The 20952-nt window shown below is 45.0% G+C and overlaps 3 protein-coding genes across 5 annotated transcripts; 1 reads left to right on the forward strand and 2 right to left on the reverse strand.

The window, feature by feature from the left end:
- Nucleotides 1-1059: 1059 nt before the first annotated feature.
- On the forward strand, nt 1060-9263 carry LOC306795959 (protein arginine N-methyltransferase 8-B; the record flags this gene model as incomplete). Of its 3 annotated transcripts, none has more annotated exons than XM_079294697.1 (10): nt 1060-1128; nt 1741-1965; nt 3088-3243; nt 3889-3952; nt 4351-4493; nt 4827-4914; nt 6361-6476; nt 7661-7811; nt 8406-8527; nt 8762-9263. In XM_079294697.1, the coding sequence occupies 10 exons, from the start codon at nt 1060-1062 to the stop codon at nt 8843-8845; spliced, it is 1218 nt and encodes a 405-aa protein (XP_079150823.1). In that variant the 3' UTR covers nt 8846-9263. The 3 variants fall into 3 exon arrangements, with proteins under 3 accessions (XP_079150823.1, XP_079150824.1, XP_079150825.1); XM_079294698.1 differs by having other exon boundaries at nt 1744-1965; XM_079294699.1 differs by having other exon boundaries at nt 1747-1965.
- Nucleotides 9264-9607: 344 nt separating this feature from the next.
- cracr2ab (calcium release activated channel regulator 2Ab) lies at nt 9608-17567 on the reverse strand (the record flags this gene model as incomplete). Its single annotated transcript, XM_079294593.1, has 17 exons — nt 9608-10107; nt 10347-10423; nt 10505-10606; nt 10820-10934; nt 11169-11250; nt 11711-11849; nt 11974-12661; nt 12896-12978; nt 13087-13135; nt 13284-13355; nt 13461-13648; nt 13988-14083; nt 14334-14424; nt 15240-15386; nt 15565-15757; nt 16134-16245; nt 17415-17567. 17 exons carry the CDS (start codon nt 17565-17567, stop codon nt 10020-10022), a joined length of 2475 nt encoding a protein of 824 aa, XP_079150719.1. The 3' UTR covers nt 9608-10019.
- A 1161-nt stretch (nt 17568-18728) lies between these two features.
- On the reverse strand, nt 18729-20945 carry ccdc59 (coiled-coil domain containing 59). Its single transcript, XM_079294266.1, has 4 exons — nt 20732-20945; nt 20020-20407; nt 19688-19796; nt 18729-19570 (listed from the first exon to the last, which is right to left on the reverse strand). The coding sequence occupies exons 1-4, from the start codon at nt 20877-20879 to the stop codon at nt 19403-19405; spliced, it is 813 nt and encodes a 270-aa protein (XP_079150392.1). The 5' UTR covers nt 20880-20945; the 3' UTR covers nt 18729-19402.
- Nucleotides 20946-20952: the final 7 nt, after the last annotated feature.

Below are 20952 nucleotides of genomic sequence, written 5' to 3' on the forward strand. Positions count from 1 at the left end.
GCACAGCCATGACTATGTCATTTCAACAATTAATTCATGTCTTACTGTAAATTGCCAGTAATGGGCAACAGGAACCTGCAAATGTCACAATATGTACTTAATTTAGTAGTACCAGAAATATACAACCACATAGACAAAATAAACATTTCGTAGTCGACGTTATTTTTTACCCAACACATAAAAAAAAAAACAATATCTTACATAAGCGAGCGGCTGAGAGGCTCATTGGTTGCCTTGCGGGAGAGCTGATCTCTTTCTGCCTCTGTGGAAAAGTCTGGTGTGAGGAGGCATCTGTACAGATTTAGACCTTCTTTCTTTCTTGTTTTTTGAGACGGTGACATATTTTCGTCACGATTCATTTCGTGTCAGCCGAGGGGCTCGTGTGTGACGGCAGTGCACACTCACAGTTTGAACCCTTTTTTAACTTATCCCACCCCCCCCCCTCGGGATTACGCAAAAGGACTTTTTCCACAGCGCGCGCGAGGATAAGAATTTCAGTCTGCGAGTCCCCATGCTGAGAGATGCCAAGCGAGTCCGAGAGAAGTACGTTAGAGGAGAAGAAGCGTTTTCTGGTGTGGACTTTTGTTTTACAGACGTTTTTTTGTTCGCTGGGTGACACTTTACATTCTCTGGAGTAGTCTTACGCAGAGATTTTAAAACCAGAGAGCAGGTATGACCGCAGTGTCTTGCACGAGGACTTCTTCTTCTAAACGGGGCGCCCTGGTTGCTGGGTTGGTGGACACAAGGACTCCTGCTGGCATCAAACCAGCAACCTTTTAGCCGCAGCAGAGACCTTCCAGCCAACGGACGTCTCTGCCCATCCCCGAGTCCTCGCTCCAAAACAACCTGTGTCTGATTCACTGTATGGATTGCTGTACGTTTCATCAGGCGCAAATCCATTTAACTTTTCTACACTTCATTTTTGGTGACACCAAACCTCCTTTCATCTGTATTGCAGCCATGTACCCGGTGGCTTAGTGTTATTCATTTCTTTTTTGACACCTTTCTACACACATTTCTACACTTTGAAGAGTTGTAGCGCAAATCTCGTCGGCTCTCATGGGACTGAGGCATTCGTCGCGTTGTTTGCTGCTACGGCGGAAGATGGCGGAGGCGGACAGCTCGGAGGTAGGGACCTTGTGGTGTCCTGCACCCGGCAATAGCGGGAGCGGGACAATGTCGTTATGCTTATTTGTATGGTGACAACACATTTGACTTGAATGCAATGTACGCTTCTTTGTTTTTTTAAATGATAGTCTTGCCGTCATGGTAACCGCTTTGGAATCGACGTTGCGCTATGATGGCGCGCAAGCGAAGCAAAGTGCATTGTCTCAGTGTCTTGCAGATGTTGTGGGTAATCTGAATAGATCGCTGTAATTGCAATAGGAGCGATAATGCACGCAGACGGGTTTTGTCGTCGTGTTAAATGGTCAGCCTGAGATGTATGGACGTGTTGAACGGGGCCGTGGCCGCTGTCCTTGGTGCTGAAATGGAACCTGCATCTTTGACCGGCTCTTCCCCGAGTCTCCACGTCTGTTTAATGTCGAAGACCATATGTGAATTATTTTCAGCTTATTATAGGAATCCTTTGTGGCTTGCAATTCATCTGCCAGCCCCATAATATATTCAGGTCCACTGCACGTACAATCCTCAAACCCTGGTTCTCTCATTCTTGTCTGTAGGTTATAATGCAAATGCTCCCCCTTTTCCTTTCTTTCCTTCTTTCTTCCCCTTAAACAGCGGCAGCAGCCTGTTACGTCCCCCCTCTCTCAGTCTGCCCAGCCCTCCCCACTGCCTAAACCAGTGCCTACTACCCACCATGTGCCCTGCATCCCCCATACGCCTCATGTAGCAGCCCTGGCCAGCTGTCCTGGTCGGGGCAAGATTTCCAAGTTCATCAGCCCGGAGGAGATGACATCACGAGACTACTACTTCGACTCGTATGCCCACTTTGGCATCCATGAGGTAGGCAGGCCAGGCTGACAAACGGCAGCTTGGTATGTAAGACCGGAGTAAAATAACGACCACAGATGTCTAAGCTGATGCTCCTTAAACCGCCACATCATTTCAACCCTGTCGATGTAACGTAATTGATTGTAAAGTAACAGCAAAGAAGCCAAGTTTCATTCCTCAGGTGCTTTCAAACAAAGTATGAAACCAAACATCATCAAAAACATGATTCCAACAACTCTCAGAAGCCAATTGTTTAAAGCTCCTAAAAAAGAATCAGTCAATACTTACTACACATCAAAATGTAACTTAATGATGCCCCCAAAGTAAACTCCAAAGAAAAACCTGTGAAGCAACTGTCCGCCTACGAGCTCGGGGAGAGAAATAAATAAAAGAGAGTGGAGGGTGTCTCACAGCTGACAAAAGAGGAGGCTTTTCCATTACCAGCTAGCACTGAAGAAACCAGATATGTGATAATAGTCCATGTTCAGTATTCCATAAATGAAAAGAATCTGTGTCTGTCTTTGACAGAAAGTGAACATATAAGTATATATATATATATATATATATATATATATATATATATATATATATATATATATATATATATATAGCTATGCCCTATAGCTGATGGCCTTGATCTGTGAGGGAGTGGTGGTGGGAAGGTTTGGGGACATATAGACCCTTTTTTTAAATGGCGTCCACATTTAGCATGTGGGACAGGTCTTTGTCTGCTTGCAGACAAAGAGTGTGCCCTGATTAGAGGAGTGCAAAGCGAGACAGACCAGAAAGCGGGATGTGTGAATGGGCTCAGGGAGATGGATATCAGGCCGTCCCCAAATGCTTTGTGTTTTACTCTATTTCAAGAAGCTCTGACATTGTCACTGAGGCTTTTTGGCCTACATACTGCCTTATCTACCTCATCACACAAGAACATGTGTACACATTTGTATCTTCATGGTCCAATATTCTATGTGTTATGTATTCCTTTGGGGATTTTATGAATCCCACTATTCTTCAGGTACTCTACACCGGTTCAGTGTGGAAGCTAGAGTGGTTTGCATGTTATTCTAGAATGCAAATCATTACGTACCACGGCTATGAGCTCTCGGATTTTAATCTCTTTAATTCAAACAGGAGATGCTGAAGGACGAGGTGCGGACGCTGACCTACCGGAACGCCATGTACCACAACAAGCACGTGTTCAAAGACAAAATCGTCCTGGATGTCGGCAGCGGCACGGGGATCCTCTGTATGTTTGCCGCCAACGCCGGCGCCAAACACGTGTATGGGGTGAGGCGGATGGATGCACCTTTTAGCCGCGAACAGATGCAGTTTCTAATCTTCATTGGTGTCATCCAACAGTTTCTGCTGATAAATATTAATGAGAGAGAGAGAGGGAGGGGGGGATCCGTACACCTTTTCAGTGCCCAAATTGATATCATATCTGGCTCTGCTGTCACATTATGTGTCATCCGTGGCCTTTCCTTCTCCATATAAAACAAACTAATTCCTCTTTAGGGCCAGCTCCTTGTGTTCTGTTGAGAAATATCTTTCAGACAGTCTTACACAAAGAGAATAAGAGACATCTGGCTCCCCTCGTCAGACATTGCCGGCAGTGTCTCCCACAGAAATGTAGAATGCATCGACTGTATTACACTTATGGATGGGAGAGCAACATGATGTATTAGTTGCCATGCTGCACAGGCTCTGATGTGAGTGATCAGGGGCGTTCGTTTTTTGATGGATTTGAAGGGTTTGATTAAATTAGTCCTTCCGATTATTATTATTTTTTTTTCAACTAAGGAGCATATTTCTTATGAATTATTCAAATTATGAAAAGTTACCAGAAGATAATGTAGATATTGCCACGCACATGCAACAGTGTTCTTGTTCAGGAGACACCACCTCTGTGGCTTTGCCCTTGTGCCTATACAGATTGAATGTTCAAGCATATCGGAATATTCTGAGAAGATTATCAAGTCGAATCACCTGCACAATGGTAAGTAGAAGTGGTTCCTCATCACTGCTCCATTTGTCATACCCGTCTGCCGGAATGCAGAGCAGCCCGATGGCATCTGGATTCGATGCGGCGTGAAAAAAAATCGGTATCTTTCACATCATTAACGTCACACTCGACAATGTCAGTCACAGTTCTGATGGTTAACTGGCAGCTCGCCTCTGATGTCAAATAACCTGCCACCAATTAGAATTCCCTCAGTGCTGGTGATTCCTGTTGTAAAGTGTCGCATGGGTTGAGCGTAGTAATTAAAGCCATACTAATTTACAGAAATCCCAAAGCATTAAAAAACCACGTCATCTGAGAATAGAGCTCTTGTCCTGCATTAATGTGACGACGATGCCGTGTGGTAATTTGTTGCCATGCTGTCCGCCTCGCAGTCATTACCATCTTCAAGGGCAAGGTGGAGGAGGTGGAGCTGCCCGTGGAGAAGGTGGACATCATCATCTCGGAGTGGATGGGCTATTGCCTCTTCTACGAGTCCATGCTCAACACCGTCATCTTCGCCCGGGACAAGTGGCTGGTACGATGGTGCTGCTGGAGGCTTTAGGGACGGCTGGCTTTAGTGTGTGTGTGTGTGTGCGTGTGTGTAGCTGGTTGGACGAGTAAGGCTTTGGACACATAAACACACCAGACAGTGATGAAGTTGAGGATTTACTGTACGCTTGTGTGCATGCTGAGGTCATAAGTGAATGATCTGCTCTAACCTCAGTAGTTGCCTGCAGGCTTTAAACTCCGCACATGTCATCGTATACTACATGGAAGGTGTGCGAACAGGAAAGATGATGGATGGCCTTTGTGTGTGCGCGTGTGTGTGTGTGTGCGCATTAATACCAGACGCTTTTCTTGAATTCAGAAACCTGGAGGCCTGATGTTCCCTGACAGAGCAACTCTCTACGTGGTAGCCATTGAAGACAGGCAGTACAAAGACTTCAAGATACATTGTGAGTGATTATGGAAGTTTTGTGTTTCTCTCTCTCTCTAAGCTGTGCATTATTAATGACCGCTGTGCAGATGAAGTCAAATTGTATGTTTCCACTTTCTAATAAGCCGTTATTTTTAAGAGCTGGAGCTAAAGGATTTGGGACAAATCTATTTGGCTGATATATTACAGCAGACTGCGAGAATGAGTGAGTCATTGATAAAAGGCCATGTGGTTGTCACATTTTAACGAGCTATCAGGTCAGCAGTTATTCCTAATAAAGAGTTTCAACTGCAGAGTAACCCATCTGCAGTCCATTGATAAATGGATCTTGGTCAGCAGACATTAACTTACTTATTTGGAAAACTTCTACAAGTGGTCCAAACGTCTAGTTAGCTAGCAGAGTTAAAGTTACAAGAGCTAAAAGGATGTTTCCCTACCCGGGCAACTCAAATCATACATACAAGTGGCCATGGATGGACTACTAAACGGGCCTACCGGGCCCACGCCCAGGGGCCCAAAGTGTCAGGGGCCTGTCTGGCCTTCACCTACAAAATGTACTCAAAGAAACGTAAAATGACTCCAAAGAGACCAAGACAACCACAAAGAGACAGAAAACGACCACAAAGAGACACAAAACAACTACAAAAGGCTAAACAACTATAAAGTCTGTGTGTTTTGCTCCTACCTGCAAGAGGTGGTGGGGCCTTTGGCTCGTCTGTGCTCATTGTCTCACATTCTGTCATCGCAAATGTCACTGAACTAATAAAAAGCATATGTTAACGATCAACAAAAGCATTATTCCCAACATAGAAACCCCGGTGTAACATTATAAAGTCGAAGCATTAGTTACACCAGCGAGGTGCCTTGATCCTGCAGTACATTCTGTGCTCTAAACTCACTTTATGTGTTCAAATATCGATCACAGCAACAGTTCTGAGCTTAACATTGTGATCCAGATCATAATAATAAAAGGTGCCATTCACACTTGTACTAAAGCATCAGATCTGGGTTAATAACTCCTGCTGAGTTTCCTTTTACATGCACAGGTGGCCTTCTCTGTTCTATTACATCTACGTGCACATAAAGGTTCACGCTTTCACATGAATCCCAGAAGAATTCAGTGTACCCAAACCCTTTGCGTTCGTATTTTTAGTTTCGGTCTGCGTCGGTGGCATATTCCACCTTCTCCTCGCTCAGACTTGGCGTTTGGCCCTCTGACAAGGCAAGGTGGAGTGGAGGGACAGAGGGAAAGGGGGAGGGAAAGCCTGCTCGGTGTGTTTGCAGCCCAAATTATAATGTATAAAAAAAGCCAGCCAGACATGGTGGAGGAGGCGGAGGAGTCCGGAGTCTATTTTCAGAGGGCCATGTCCTTCTCCACACAGGGACTGGATAGAAGGAAAGACAGCGTGAGTGGGGGACGGCTTGTACTCATATGGGTGCCGTTTCCGTTTTTGTGTTTGCACAGGGTGGGAAAACGTCTACGGGTTCGACATGAGCTGCATTCGCAATGTGGCCATCAGAGAGCCTCTGGTGGATGTGGTAGATCCCAAGCAGGTGGTGACTAACGCCTGCCTCCTAAAGGTTAGTCTACGTCTTTGTGTACGAATACATTGCACGGTGAAGAGCGTACCGCAAGGGTGTGAACGTACCTCATGCATTCGTTTTTTTTCATGCCACATTGTATTTTTAAAAGCCTGCGCAAGGTTTTCCATCTTTTGTGTTTTGCTACCAACTACATGCATCCTAAAAGAAATCCGAGACAGCGATTGATCCCCAAGTCTGGCGAGGCTATTTTCTAGGACACAATCGAGGTTTCTGGGGAGCTGTAACAGCCATCCCCCGTGTTTCCATGCTTGAAAGTGGCTTGTCTTATGTCTCAGAAATGAACAGAGGATAAGAGCACTCAGGGAGGCGATAGCTTGTATTGTTTATCCGGTCTACCTTTCATATCATTGCGTTTCCTCTTTCACTGTTCCTTCTCTCTGGTTGATATCTTTTCTATTGTTATTATTTTGAGTTACCCATATCTTTTAATCCTCACTCTCTGTTATTTTTTTGGTTCCATATAATTGTGTAGTCTCATTTCTCACTCTTCCCTTCTTAATCACTTCTTCTTACTCTTCATCTACCGTCACATTCTCTTGATTTAAGCAATGACATGCCTCAGTAGTTTGATCGAATAGGGGGGGGGGGGGTCTCACTCTGTCTCTCCCTCTGTGCGATGGTGAAATGTCACACAAGAGCAGGCATTGAGTCACCAGGCGGAATGAAATGGACTCCTATCGGCACCCACCATCCTTTTGTGTTCAAAAAGGTGATTTATGCGTCAGGTTGGAGGGGGGTTAGACACTTCACCCCCATCTTAATTCAAACTGCCACTCATCCCTCACACGCTCAAATGTTACAAAACAGCCTCCCTCCCTTGTAGACTGGAGGGAGGACACCCACACAGCATGTGTACTGTGAACAGGCTTCGTTTGCCAGCCGTGATTCAACCTGTGGGCTTTCTCACACAAACGCTCACACATGCACAATAATCATGGGGAATAATCAAGCAAGGATTGACATACATGTACTGCATGTGTGTGAGAGATGGCGAGTGTGTGTGTGTGTGTGTGTGTGTGTGTGTTGACGACTTATGCGTGTCTGCTTGTACACGCTGTTTTACGATGACATGATATGTCATGAATTGAAAAAGCACAGCTATCTCTTGAAAGACGTCCTCGCAAAAATAAAGCGGAGTAAATAATCGTCTTTCTGTGCAGGAAGTGGACATCTACACTGTGAAGCCAGAGGACCTGTCCTTCACCTCGGCCTTCTGTCTGCAGATCCAGCGCAACGATTACGTCCATGCACTGGTCACCTATTTCAACATTGAGTTCACCAAGTGTCACAAGAAGACTGGCTTCTCCACTGGTGAGTAGTGTGTGTGTGTGTGTTCACCCATGACCCGTAAAAAACATACTCCGGCTCGTTGTCTACTTTATATCACACAAATAATCAAAGACGGACAGGTTTTGTGCAGCTCGACATAATGTGAATGGTAAAACTTTCCACAAAAAGACAATTTAAAGGATGCTCTGGCGCCCGGTGTTTGCACTGAGCACCTTCTGGTGACGCCCGTTACAGAGAGAGTTGCTATACGCTGTTCTGTGAGCTTATGTGAATACGTTCATGCATCCAGTGCTTACATAACGTTGCGTAGAGGAGGTTCTATGTTTGGCCGAGTCTGTTGGGCCTGAGGCCGAGCATCACTGGAGGAGTTCAGCCTCTGTATTTCTCCCATTTGGTGAGCCAGTTTTCTGGTGCTTTTGCTGTCAATTTCCTTCCACGTTAACATGCCCAGGGGAGCCGAGTGTCCCTCGGAACGGTTTTGTTATTTATATACGTTCTCACGCTCACCCTAAACTTCTTTTTTTTCCCGCTTTACTCCGTTCTTCTTTAACCTCCGTACACCTTTTTCTCCCTGTTCCCTCATGTACACGATGTTCCTCCTGTCCTCTATCTCAGCTCCAGATGCTGCCAGCACACACTGGAAGCAGACAGTGTTTTACTTAGAGGACTATTTAACTGTCAAGAAGGGAGAGGAGATCTTTGGCAGTATTGCTGTGAGGCCTAATGAGAAGAATGTGGTAAGACTCGTAAAATAAAGCCGCAATCGATTTGAATTTCTGGCAGAGAGCTAGTTTTATGTCACATCTTCATCTAGATTTTTTAATTAACGAGTAGCTACAGCATAAATGTAGCCGAGTAGAAGGCACAATATTCAATTTAAAATTCCACCACTGCATTTTTTTTTGTGTGAAGATTTTTTCCCTCACAAATGTACTTAATTCATTCATTTAAAATCGTGTCATCGTCTGCAGCGTGACCTGGAGTTCACTATGGAGCTGGACTTTAAAGGGCAGCTATGTGAGGCCGCCATCTCCCACGACTACAAAATGCGTTAGGCGCAACAACAACAACCCGACCAACTACCCTCAGCCCCTCTCGACACACTCCCGGGTGTGGGGGACGGCGCAGCCTCTCCCAACAGGCATTCCAGTTGGCCAGCGGGGGAGCGACCGGACACATCTGATTGGATGCCATACCATGCCAGCACCCAAGTTGATGTCATCAGAAAAGGCAAAATATCGATCAGCAATAGTGCCATCACCTGTACCAGCTTGATCGACTCGGGCACATCGTTGAATGTAACATCCTAAATGAACTTGATTTCTTTCTCTTTTTTTTCTGTCACTAATTTCTGGAAATGATGCTACATTTTGAGTATAAATGAGTCTTTGTGTCGTTAGTGCAGCTAATTGAAAAGCATTGATCTGCGCGATGTCGAGAGTCATCTGATTTTCCTTTAGTCATTTGTGAAGATGTAACAGGCACTGCGTAATAGTTTAGAGGGTGCAGTGATTAATTGTGTTTTATTTGTTATTTATCATTTGCCAATTTCTTTTGCTTCACTGATTTCAGAAAGCTGTGAAATGTAATTTTTAAAATTTCTTTAATTGGGGATAATTCAGAACAAACGTACTTTGGTGCCAGAATAAAACAGAACGCCGCCGCAGAACAACAACAAACACAGATGCAATATGTCATGTAACTTTGATCGGACAAAGAATATGAAGAAAAAAAAAGAAAAGAGATTAACAACGATGAAGAATAAAATGTCAAAGAATCTAATTTTTTCTCTCATGATTTTCATTTTAACAGCGATTTGAATGAATTCCAAATAATTTAGTTCCGTTTAAGCTTACATGTAAAGTATAACTACCTCAACATACACAAGACAAATACAGAGAAATCAAGACTTTTATGCTCGCATTCATTCATGAAAAAACTAATTTATTTATGATTTCTCTGTCGAAACTAATTATAATACAGAATATGTTTCTATTTTTAAATCTTACAGACAGCACTGCTGCGATTTGGCAACACAGCGTTATGTACAGGGAATGGGCCAGCACCTTCTTTTTTACTTTAGATCCCCTTCCTCTGAGCCTCATCATCCAAACTTGACAGAAGGTTTCATGTTGAAATGAGCTCCACAGTCCTCCGTGTGGACTTCCAACATGTTGTGCATGTGTGAGTCAAAAGGAGATCTAGAACTTCGTAAATTGAGTTTACACTTCACTTGCAGCAGGCTTTCTTCTTTATGGGCAGAGCACTCAGGATGACGGTTGCGTCTCTCACCCTGTCCTCCTGCTCCATTAGCACTCTGAGTGAAGACAGAGACACAGAGAGCACACTGCATGAGCCACCGACGCTGTACACACACACACACACACACACACACACACACACGCATCCATTTCCTCACAAAAGGCTGCAAGGACAAAGAGCCGTCAGTGATTTAATCATGCATCTGATGACTGGTGCGCAGGGAGTCTGTACGGTTTGTTCCTAGACAGCTGTTATTGTTTGACACCCTCATTCGATTCCCAGCTGTGATCTTACCGGGCCAGGTGTGTGAGGGACTCTGTCACGTTCTTGGCGGTGTAGGCGCTGACCTCAAAGAACATCACCTTGTTTTCCTACACAGGGTTCGAAACGGAATTCAAACTTTGAGCGAGCATTTCAAATGAAACGATCCACGAGCTTTGAATAAAACTCACATAAGCCAGCTGCTCAGCTTCTTTGAATGACACCTCCCTCTCTCCATCCATGTCCATTTTGTTGCCCAAAAGGAGGATGGGGATCCCTTCTCCTGCTGCTTCCTGAAAACAAGTCCAGTGCTCGTCACAATAGACATTTTTCCATGTCACAGTAAGAAAACAATGTTCAACAAGCAACATTCTGGGGAAACTACAAATGCTATAAACCTATAAATACCAAAAAGCATCAATTCAAATAAAATCGGTGTAATCTTCCAACTCTACACATGAGAAAAGCACGCTTTACAGAAGACTTCCTCGGGTCAAAGGTCAGACCTGGACACTGCTGAGCCAGGGATGCACGGCCCTGAAGCTCTCCTTCGCGGTGACGTCGTACATCACCACCACACCGTCGGCCTTGCGGAAGAACTGCTTGGTTATGCTGCGGTACCTGTGTCAGTGACAGAGATTAACACTACACTGCACACACCTGATAGTATTACATGATTCAAGTACACAATACTACTACTGTATCGTTGCGTTAAGACATCTTTAAAAGTGTAAGAAAAGTGATTTCCTTCTGTTAATCCATCCATTAAATATACTGAATAACAGGACACAGAAATACACTTTAACAGTGTATGTATTTCAAAATATTTGGATCTAAAACTAAGCAGAAACCCACCTCTCTTGACCTGCCGTGTCCCAAAGCTGCATGGCCACCTGCATATTGTCCAGGCTCAGTGTCTTCACACTGTAGTCAACACCTGAACAGCACACAAAGATCAACGTCATTTAACCAGGACACGTTATTCATTTCTTGGTCGAAGGTTTTTTTGTGTAGTTTCACGACAAAATACGTCGACGCACTTTTCATATTTAATTTAAATTAGATATTTCTTTTTTGACAGAGCAACACAGACAAAAGCGACCACTAGGGGGTCCGGCGAGGTGGGATACCGACTGTGCCCCATTCCAGAGGAGGGGGGAGGAAGGGGAGGAAGGGGGGGTGGTAACAAGGCTCGAGTGAGGATTGAGAAAGATGAAAGCGAGGATAAAAATTCATCAGAAGTGACATAATCCGCAGTACAATGTGTGCCGGGACTCTGAGACGGGCAGTGTGACTTCACAAGCCCCCTCATGTGATGCAAAGTCACGCTCCGATCTTCTGCGTTAACATCCACAGACACACGCAACGCAATACCATCGCGATGTTCCTCTTCTCACCCACAGTAGCAGTTGTGGTCGGGTGGAAACGGCCCTCACAGAAGGAGCGGAGCAGGGACGTCTTGCCTACGCTCGAGTTTCCAACCAGGACCACTTTGAACAGGCGGTCCGGGGCAAACAGCGCTCCTTCTTTTGTCCTCTGAAGCAGATAAAACACGGGCGAAGGCAGAGAGAATGTTAATCTGGTTCATTACCTCTGCAGGTAAGAACACATGTACGTTAGGATCAAAACATATTTGGAGATCCAAAGCTTGTGGACATACTTGGAGGGTCTCCCTCCCGACAGGCTGTCCACGAGGAGACATTGCCGTCTTTTTCGCGTGGGTTGAGCGGGAATGCCTTGCTGGAGGAGCTTCTGCCGACACGGGGGCGTGACTAGAGGGTGGGTTGCTGGACAGGGCTGCTGCCAAGACGACACTTGTTTCAAAGTCACTCCGAGCTTCCTCTTCCTCCTCATCGTCGTCCAGCTCGTCTTCCTCCTCACTGAGCTGGTGCAGTAAAAGTTGAGGCCCCCCGTGGAGCAGGTGGGGCAGGTGGTCCTCCTCAATGGAGATGACCCGACGGAGGGGCCACCCATCTGGAGGAGCGTCCAGGACCTCCTCTTCCACCTTCTTCTTAACTTCTACTTTCTTCGCTCGGCCTCTGTCTTTCGCCGTCACCCTCTTAGCGGCGGCCATCTTTCCGGGGGATTTCTTGGCCTTTGGCCTCACATCGTGCGCTTTGGGTGGAGCGGGGTTGGCGTAACCGTTGGCTAAGCCAGAGTTTTTCTTCGCAGCGGGGCGTTGCGGACATGCGGGGGCGCCAACGGTGGCGGCGGAGGAGGAGGAGGAGGGGGCGGCAACGGGGGTGTCATCCTCACTACAGGAAGAGGAAGCAACAAACACGATATGAAGGTGCTCTGTAGGCAGGGCCTCCAGAGACTGGTAGGACCCATCCACCAACAGTGGGGCTCTTTAAGAAACAGGAGAAACAGAGGTTACACCGGGTCAATTCACTCAAAGGTTCCTGATTTTAGTCTCATCTCAACAAAAAAAGTGAATTCAGTGGATTATAGAATCAGATATCCTCTGTTTTTCCTCCTTTGATACGTGATTTTCTCATCAAACTGAGGCGGAAATTCTTCTTTGTCACACAGGAAACACAGATGATTTGTGTTCAGGAGTGTTTGGAAGATAAATGAATCACCTTTTCGCTGGCTGGCTGGTGTCATCAAATACATTGGCGAGGCCCGTTCTCTGCTTCTGCTTCTTTCTGAGTGAGGTCCGGGGCTTGTTTAAACAAAGGGAGTGTATGTTAGTGTTACAGAGGTATTTGTTATCAGTCAGGATGACGCCACGATAGATGCTGCAGCTCGTGCAGTGACATGAAATACTCACTACGCCGCAGCATATGTCCCGTTCGTCTTTTAAATGCTTGTTTATCTCTCTGGGGGAGAGAAATGAATGAGAAGGATGGAATCTGCTGCGGAAAAGGATGCACTGAAAAGCAGTTCCTTTAACAAGGTTTGCCAATTATGACTGAACCAGAAAAAGATTAGCCGGGTTAGATATGAGCTCATGATGGGATGTCATACCTGAGGAGGTCGAGCTGCTTCATGAGACTTTGCTTCTCTCGCTGCAGTCCCTCAGTTACTCTGTACATTTCCCTGAAACAAGACAGGAGACGAACAAGTGAGTGTGTGCGTTTGTAGTCTTCAACGATTCTTCAGACAAACAATCATGAAGCACGTGTAATAGGCGCGAGGACCCACATCTCTTTCTCCTGCTGCAGACGGGCGGCCTGCTCCTGCAGCACGGCCAGCTGTTCCTGGGCCAGCCCCAGGTCCTGGCTGGTGCCGTCCAGCGCTCGGGACAGCTCGTCGTTGGTCATCTTCAGCTTGACATTCTCCACGTGGCTCTCCTGCTTCGCACCGTTCAGCTCGAGGCACTGGAGTTCTAACTGGAGAGGGAGAGGGAGATACTCGCAGGAATGAAAACGCACTGATGCCGGCTGAGTGTGCTTGAAGTATGTGTACAGTGGAAAGGGAACTGTGTGGCTGCTGCTTAAACCCCTCCCTGCAACAGAGGGAAGGATTAATACCATCTACATGCCTCAGCACTTTGAATTTACTTTTATTTTCCACCTCAGTGCAATAATACATCCAACCTTCGTTGTCTTGCCGGAGTTGCACCAAGCCCTTCTTGACTAAATATCATTTCAAAGGAATATTTGATATCTAGAAGTTGTGTGACGGGATGTTGTTTATTTAATGTGAGTGTTGAACATATATACACGCACCCGTTTCTGCTTCTGGAATAGATGCTCCAGCTCCTTCTCCTTCGAGAACAGTTGATGCTCCAGGTCGTGGCTGTGCACCTGAACACGCTCGGCGTCCTGCAGGGCCAGAAGACGAAAAGGTCAAATAGTTAAGGAGCAGGCACATGATTAAGATCCCTTCCAGACAGACACATATTCTGCAGAGTAAAGGTCAAACATCCACGTGAAGGAACAATGAACAAAAGACATTTATGACTGGAGGGGAACTTGAAACATTTGGCCGAAACAACAACAATGTGTTGCAGTTCTTTGGTTGCCACTAGAGGAGTTGAATTGATAGCTTTCGTGTGCGTTTGCGCTCTTGCACCTTCAGTATCAGCCGGTCTTTCTCGTTTTTGATCTGCGCCTCCATCTCTTCGTATAAATAGCGGATCTCGCTGTCGTGTGTTGCAGCCTTCCTGCACAGAGGGACAGCAGAGACATTGCATTTGAAGGTTAATGAAAGGTTGAAGCTGATGAAAAGACGCGCAGCGTGGCATGATATAATATGAAAGGAACAGAGCAGCATTGTTGTCGAGGTTGAGCTCAAAGCCGTGTCTTTAATTGCATGTAAATACTTGAATACCGAGTGGTATTTACATTCCCTCTGACAATTGTTAAGACCCAAACAGCCAATTAGTGAAGTCTAGAGGAATAATAGCCGTTACAAAGTAGCATGCAGTGCCAGGGGAGAACTGCGTATGTTTTACAAACGGCTTAAATCACAGAAACCACTGGAACAAAATGAACCCGAACTATTTAATTAAAAGTTTTCAAAACTTATATCTTAAATATCGTGGGCCCCAGGTGAGCTAATGCCACAAACTTTCATATGCATTTACACACACACACACACACACACACAGAATAAACACACACGCATTCACTACTACACACACGTAAACACTACAACTGATATAATTAGAATAATAATATTATTGTTCATTCATTTCTTTCTACAGACTTTTGTCACAGATTATTTCGGTGTCTAATGAGAACATTTGCTTTAAATGGTACATGAAGTACACTCAAACACTAAGTGTGGGAACCAATTGAGGAATGTGGCATTTTTAATCCAGAATCTAATCTCACTTTTCACACCTCTTTTCCACTTTACCGTCTTTCACACTTAGAGGCAGAACAAATGCACAAAAATTGAGTAAAACACTACATTTTGAGGTAACACAGGCTCTTCTTTTAGCCATGAGTGCAACCTCAAGCCGTGTAGTTCTACCTCTGTAGGGCGCTCTCCATCTCCTTCTTCTCCTTGTGGGCGTCTTTGATCTGGTGGGTGACCCTGGCCAGGAACTCCTCGAAATTGGACAGCAGGTGAGGCTCATCCCGCCTGAGCTGAGCCCAAAGACTGCGCACCTCGCCTGGACTGGAGAGAGGGAGGGAGGGAGGGAGGGAGGAGGAGACACAAAGAGGGAGATTAGTCAAATTAAAGCACACCTCAGGCTGTAAAATATGGATTGTGGCTGTCACACAGCGTGTTTTCATGAGCAAAACACACCAACAAAACACATAAACACGGAAGGATTTACAGCGATTACACTCACTCCTCAAACACATTACTGGCCCCCAGGCTTTCCAGCAGCATACAGAAGTGCCCCTCCTCCTCGTCGTCTTCCCCTCCTGACAGCTTGGCTTCCCATTGGCTCTGATAAAGTGCTTCTTTGGCCCGAAAGACGGGGCCGGGGGCCTGGCTTTGGTCATCGGCCACAGAGATCCTCCGGCCATGCAGGAACTGACCTGAGAAGCACCAACACCAGGAGGCAGCATGGACGCATGAATGGGTGGCAGCAGAATTTTTAGAGCAGCATGTGGACATTAGCTTTGGAAAAAAAACACATTCTTCTTCGTGCAAATGAAACGGTGAAGTAAAACAACGCACCTATGCTTGACTGAAAACACTCGGGGGGGTTATTATCCTGTCAACTTTACAGCTCGACAAATTACAGTCCAGCTAAAGCATTTATAGACTTCAAACACCAAAAGAAAGGGAGCAACATGCATATCGTTTTCCATGAAAATATCTGAGTTTTCCTCTTTTGACGTCCTACTTGACACCGTATTTCATTGTCATTTAAACTTGAGATTTTCAGGCCTCTGACGGCAGGAGACCTACTGAATCCGGAGGAGAATGCCTCCAGCGTGAGGTAACCAGTGTGGTCCGTATCCAGAGAGTCAAACACATCCTCCAGCTCCTCTGCAGACAGAGGCAGCTGCCTGTGGAGCCTCTGCCAAGAAAACACAAACACACGAGGCGTTTAAACTGCCGTCGCGCTGAGCAGGAGTCCTCAGCATATAGAAAACATGATCATAGACTACGGACGTGTTTAGTGACGAGTTCGATTAAGACACTTTGAGCGAAATCAATAAATGTCATCGAAAAATTCAGAGCCTTAAATCTGCCATATCCAGCTCTGTACTGCTATAGCTCACCTATCGCAGAATAAACTGGCACAAAGTGGCTCTTTTATGTGCCGCTGAACAAACAGCAACAAAAGGCCTGATGCTCACAAGGGCCCTGTCCTAATTAAACGACACTGCAGCGTGGATGTTAGCATTTTGAAGAGGCTTGCGTGTATTGTTCCTGCCAGTAAAATGGTGTGTGTGTGTGTGTGTGTGTGTGTGTGTGTGTGTGTGTGTGTGTGTGTGTGGTGAACCTATCCTCCTAAACCTTTCCATCAATGGTGCTACTCTGCCACTTCACCAGCTGCTGGAGTGTGATGAGTGGGTGAAGTGCTTCTATACAAATGGGGATTATAAGATGAAATTTAAAAACAAAAAAGAATTTTAGAATCGAGCAATATCGGCAAACATGACGGCGTTTGCCGCTTGCCATTCACCGACGTTACATCACGACGGGACACTTGCTTGTGCCACAGGGATATGCGTGGCCCCTCGACCTGTCGTTCTTCTTAGCGGAGGCTGAATGCATTCGCAGAGCATCAGGAGATGTTAAAAGACAGAATGTAAAACCTTAAACAATGAGTTTAAGGCAACTAGGCAAGAAAAAAAAACTCTTTAAAGAAAACGTTTGTGCTTTAAAGGAAATATATAATCAGCCTGAGCTGAAACAATGAATAAATGAATTAATTAGTTGACAGAATATTCAACTGCAACAGTTTCTTCTTTTTTTTTTTAAAGAAATGCAAAAATGTGCAAAAACATCTGACCATTTTAAAAGACCAAACCATTAATTATCTACAACCAAAAAGGTATTCAGCAGATTTGTCTTTAAGAAAATAAAACTAAATTGCAGCTGTAATACACGACATTGATGCCTCTGGGGATAAACTGGACAGCTCAGATCCCTTAAGGTATGCAGACTTAGTCCCCTCAATCCAACTTCAGCGTGATAGAAACTCATTAACAGCGCGCACACACATCCTGCTTCTCTCACCCTCATATCGGTGCGGGATATAAAGCCATTGCCCTCCACATCGCAGGTCTGGAAGAACTCCTTGGTCTTGTCCAGCAGGGCGATTCGCCCCGAGTCAGAGTTCCTCCTCCCTGGGGTCAGTCCGCGGCCGTTCACCCGGCCTTCCTCCTCCATGTCGGGGACTTCTTTTTAAAAGGTGTGTGTGTGTGTGAGTGGCATGAGCTTCAGTTCATTCAGGAGTAGACTCAGACATCAGGCCTCCTCATTGGCCCTGTATCCAGTGCTCTGGGGCTCTTAGTCGCCATGACGACAAAGACAGGAAGTAGCGTCAGGTGATGAGATCACTGATAACTTTGTGGCTTATCTATATATACCGAAAATGGTTGCAGGCTCCTGTGAGACAGAGAGAAATAGTATAAATACAGCAGTCAAACTTAACTGAGAAGGTGACATTTTGAGTGAACTGGTGGTCAAATGCAACAGTACCACACTTCTCACAACGATACAGTACTTCCCTTTTCTAATAAGCCAGCAACAAGCAACTCACAAAAGGCATGTAAACACAGTGTAAAGGATTATCTTAATACCCGGCCGTACAGAACACATGACAGCATAATGCCCGCAAGACCGCCAGAGCCGTTTCCAAGAGGCCGAGTCACGGCTCAGTTCAGAGCTGTGATGTGTGAAACAGTGGTGTCTTGTTTTATCGCCACAACTTAACCGCAAGACAACTTTTTGATGCGCGGTCTTGCTTGCATTGTAAAGAGCTGTGCTGCAGTTTGCAGAAATGTAAGACGCAGTCGAGATACGGCGACTAACCTCTCGTGGTGGAAAGGTTCGTTTTATTTGTTCGTGAGACGTTTGCACCAAACAAAACGTAATGCTTAAGGACTGTAAATTAGACATTAAATACATTACACTCCCTTTAGTATCTTCATCGGACTTTTGAACACATGCATTCCCTTCATGCACACGCTTCAAGTATGCTAGCCTCTGTAGAATAACATTACTACCAAAAACTCTTCTAAATATGAAGTATGAAGGACACAGAAAGTTTTGGACCTCTCTTTAAAACAAACACAAAACTTGTGGCAAATTCTCTCTGCTCCAAACCTTCCTACTTTAACCAGATCACACACAGCTTTAACATACTACTACAAACAGCATCTTTAAATAAACCAGAAACAGAAGGAAAGCTCTCTTACCATTCACAAAATGACAAGCACAAGAAATGGACGCCGTTCGTCTTCTCTCAGCATCAACAGAGCAGTGAGCGCGCTCTGTGTTTAGGAAGTCTTGCCTCACAAACGAATGTCAGAGAAATCATTCTGCAACCATGTGATGTCATGAGGAAGCGGCCCGGAGGCTTTTCAGCCTGCGTCCGCACACTGCTCCCCCACCGAGGGAGGAGGCTGCTGGGTGAGCTGGCTTTAAGCGGACTACGTGTGTGCAACAGGTTTAAACATCGCCTGATGACAGCAGGCTTAAGAACAGACCAGCATCTTAAATGTTATTTACAGAGGTTTTATTAATTACAGCTCGGCATTACCAAAGTTAAATCAGAATATTACAGATTATAACGTTTAATTCAAGGATTTGTAAATGTTTGTGGGTTAATAACTCTAAACTGGTTTACTGTTGCTAAATGACAGCTCATGTAATGATGATTTGGTTTCATGGTAATAAGCTACATGTGGGATGTGTCGACCATTTGAAATGAACAGCGCTTTACATGAAGCTAAAACGTTCAGTGATTAATAAAAGTCTAACATGTTTTCCCATCTCTCCGTGTCTTACGACACCCTCTTGTGGGCTGAGTTTAAAATGAGCCATTTCATTTGTCTTTTAGGGGCAAAATACTGAAACATAACAGCATTTAATGTGTATGAAAAGCGCAATCCTGATTGTCCTCCGGTTATCATTTGTAACAGAGTGATTCAATACCACAGTCGAATAAAAGTAAAAGGTCCACTCTCTTAATTCTTCAGTACCAGCTCTGACTTTGGGAGTCATTTCCCGATTCCTTGGGTGATCTTCTGAAGCAAATAGTCCATTTGGAGGTTGAGATTGGGCTGTCCTTTCTTGGTCTTTCTGCTCAGCATCTGAAACGTCTGCAACTTTTTCTCTTTGTACTTCTGAATGGCTTCGTCTCGCTGCTGGCTGCTTTTCAGATACTCCTGGGATTACACAGGACATGCATTCAAAAGAAAAAGAAACCGGTCAGACTGCAATTTATTTGGAGTCATAGGTAAATGTTAACAAATAAACAATAAAAAAAAAGGTAAATATTTCACCTCTTTCTTCTTTTTCCGTTTTTCTGTGATTGCCTCAAATTCCTCTTTTGTTTTCTGGTAGGACGTCTTCTTCAGCACTTTTTTCCTCATGCGGTTGCTCATTGGAAGACTGGAAGAAAATATCATTCAGGCAGTATTAATCTGTTTCCCAATCTGCTCAGCACTCCAATTCAAGAAATGTTCATGTTTTCCAATTAAACTGTTCCCTTCATCACAGGTTTAGGTAGTGATTTAACTTATCTATGTATTTATACAGTCACTTAGATCACTTAAAGTCACTCTGAATCTCACAAAGTCAGGTTTAGGAGATTAGAGTTAAAACATTTTCTCACCCGTCTTTCTCTGCGGCTGCTCTTGTTTCAGGATTCTCAGTGGCAGAATCTGTCTGCTCAGAACCACCAGTAACTTCTGGATCTGGATCGGGTTCCTCCTCCTCCTCCTCCTCCTCCTCCTCAGCAGCAGCAGCAGCAGCAGCCTCATTCTCACCCCTCTCCTCTTCCTTCTCCTGCCATTTCATCCTCAGTTTACTCCTGTTCAGTCGATTGGTCCAGGCTTCGTTCTTCAGTTTCTTGGCCTCGGCCTCGTATAGGTGCCTGAGGTGTTCCGGGTAGTCCTGCTTGTACAGAGCTTTGGACTCTGGGTGTCTCCTCCTCTCCTTCCGCAGCAGCTTGTTGTACTCATGTTTGACCTTTTCTTTCCTCTTTAAAGCAAACCCCTGACCTGAGGACGGAAGACAAAGGCATACCATTGGTAATTAAGTCAACAATATATTTTAATACAGGTTTGCTTGGTGGACCTTAAAATGCCGAATTTATTTAAAGTCATGATATATTTGGAAAAATACGATTTTAGCTAAGCTCAACGTGTGTCACGTAGAAATGACAGTTTAAATTCAGATATTTCGCAGTAGAGTAGATACAAAATATATATAACTTTAGATGTGGATATGCTGTTTCCCATTGTTGGCTGTCGTTCTCTTTAAATGGAGCTGGGTGACTTATATACTAACTCCCATCATGTATCAAACTGCTGTTCCTCACTTACCTTCCTTAACACTGCCTTCGTATACTTTCTGCTCGGGTACCCATTTCCTCTTCTGCTTGACACCCTGGCCGTTATTGTTTGACTTCTTCCAGTTGCCATCTTTCGCGGTAAACTTCTTAGTATTCCTTTGTTGATTCGTCGGCGCCATTTGAGTTGAAACTTGCCAGGAAAAGTCAAATGTTTACCACAATCATGCGGGTCCGGGTCGCATGCCGTTTCCT

The sequence above is a fragment of the Melanostigma gelatinosum genome (genome assembly GCF_949748355.1).
Source record: "Melanostigma gelatinosum genome assembly, chromosome: 22".
Lineage (NCBI taxonomy): Eukaryota > Metazoa > Chordata > Actinopteri > Perciformes > Zoarcidae > Melanostigma > Melanostigma gelatinosum.

Excerpts from the sequence above, each read along its gene's own strand:
- ccdc59 (XM_079294266.1), bottom strand. The coding sequence starts at position 20,879 with ATGGCGCCGACGAATCAACAAAGGAATACTAAGAAGTTTACCGCGAAA. Across the intron at positions 20,408-20,731 it reads CGAAGGCAGTGTTAAGGAAG|GTCAGGGGTTTGCTTTAAAG; the intron begins GTAAGTGAGGAA and ends TTCCGTCCTCAG. Across the intron at positions 19,571-19,687 it reads AACGGAAAAAGAAGAAAGAG|GAGTATCTGAAAAGCAGCCA; the intron begins GTGAAATATTTA and ends GTGTAATCCCAG.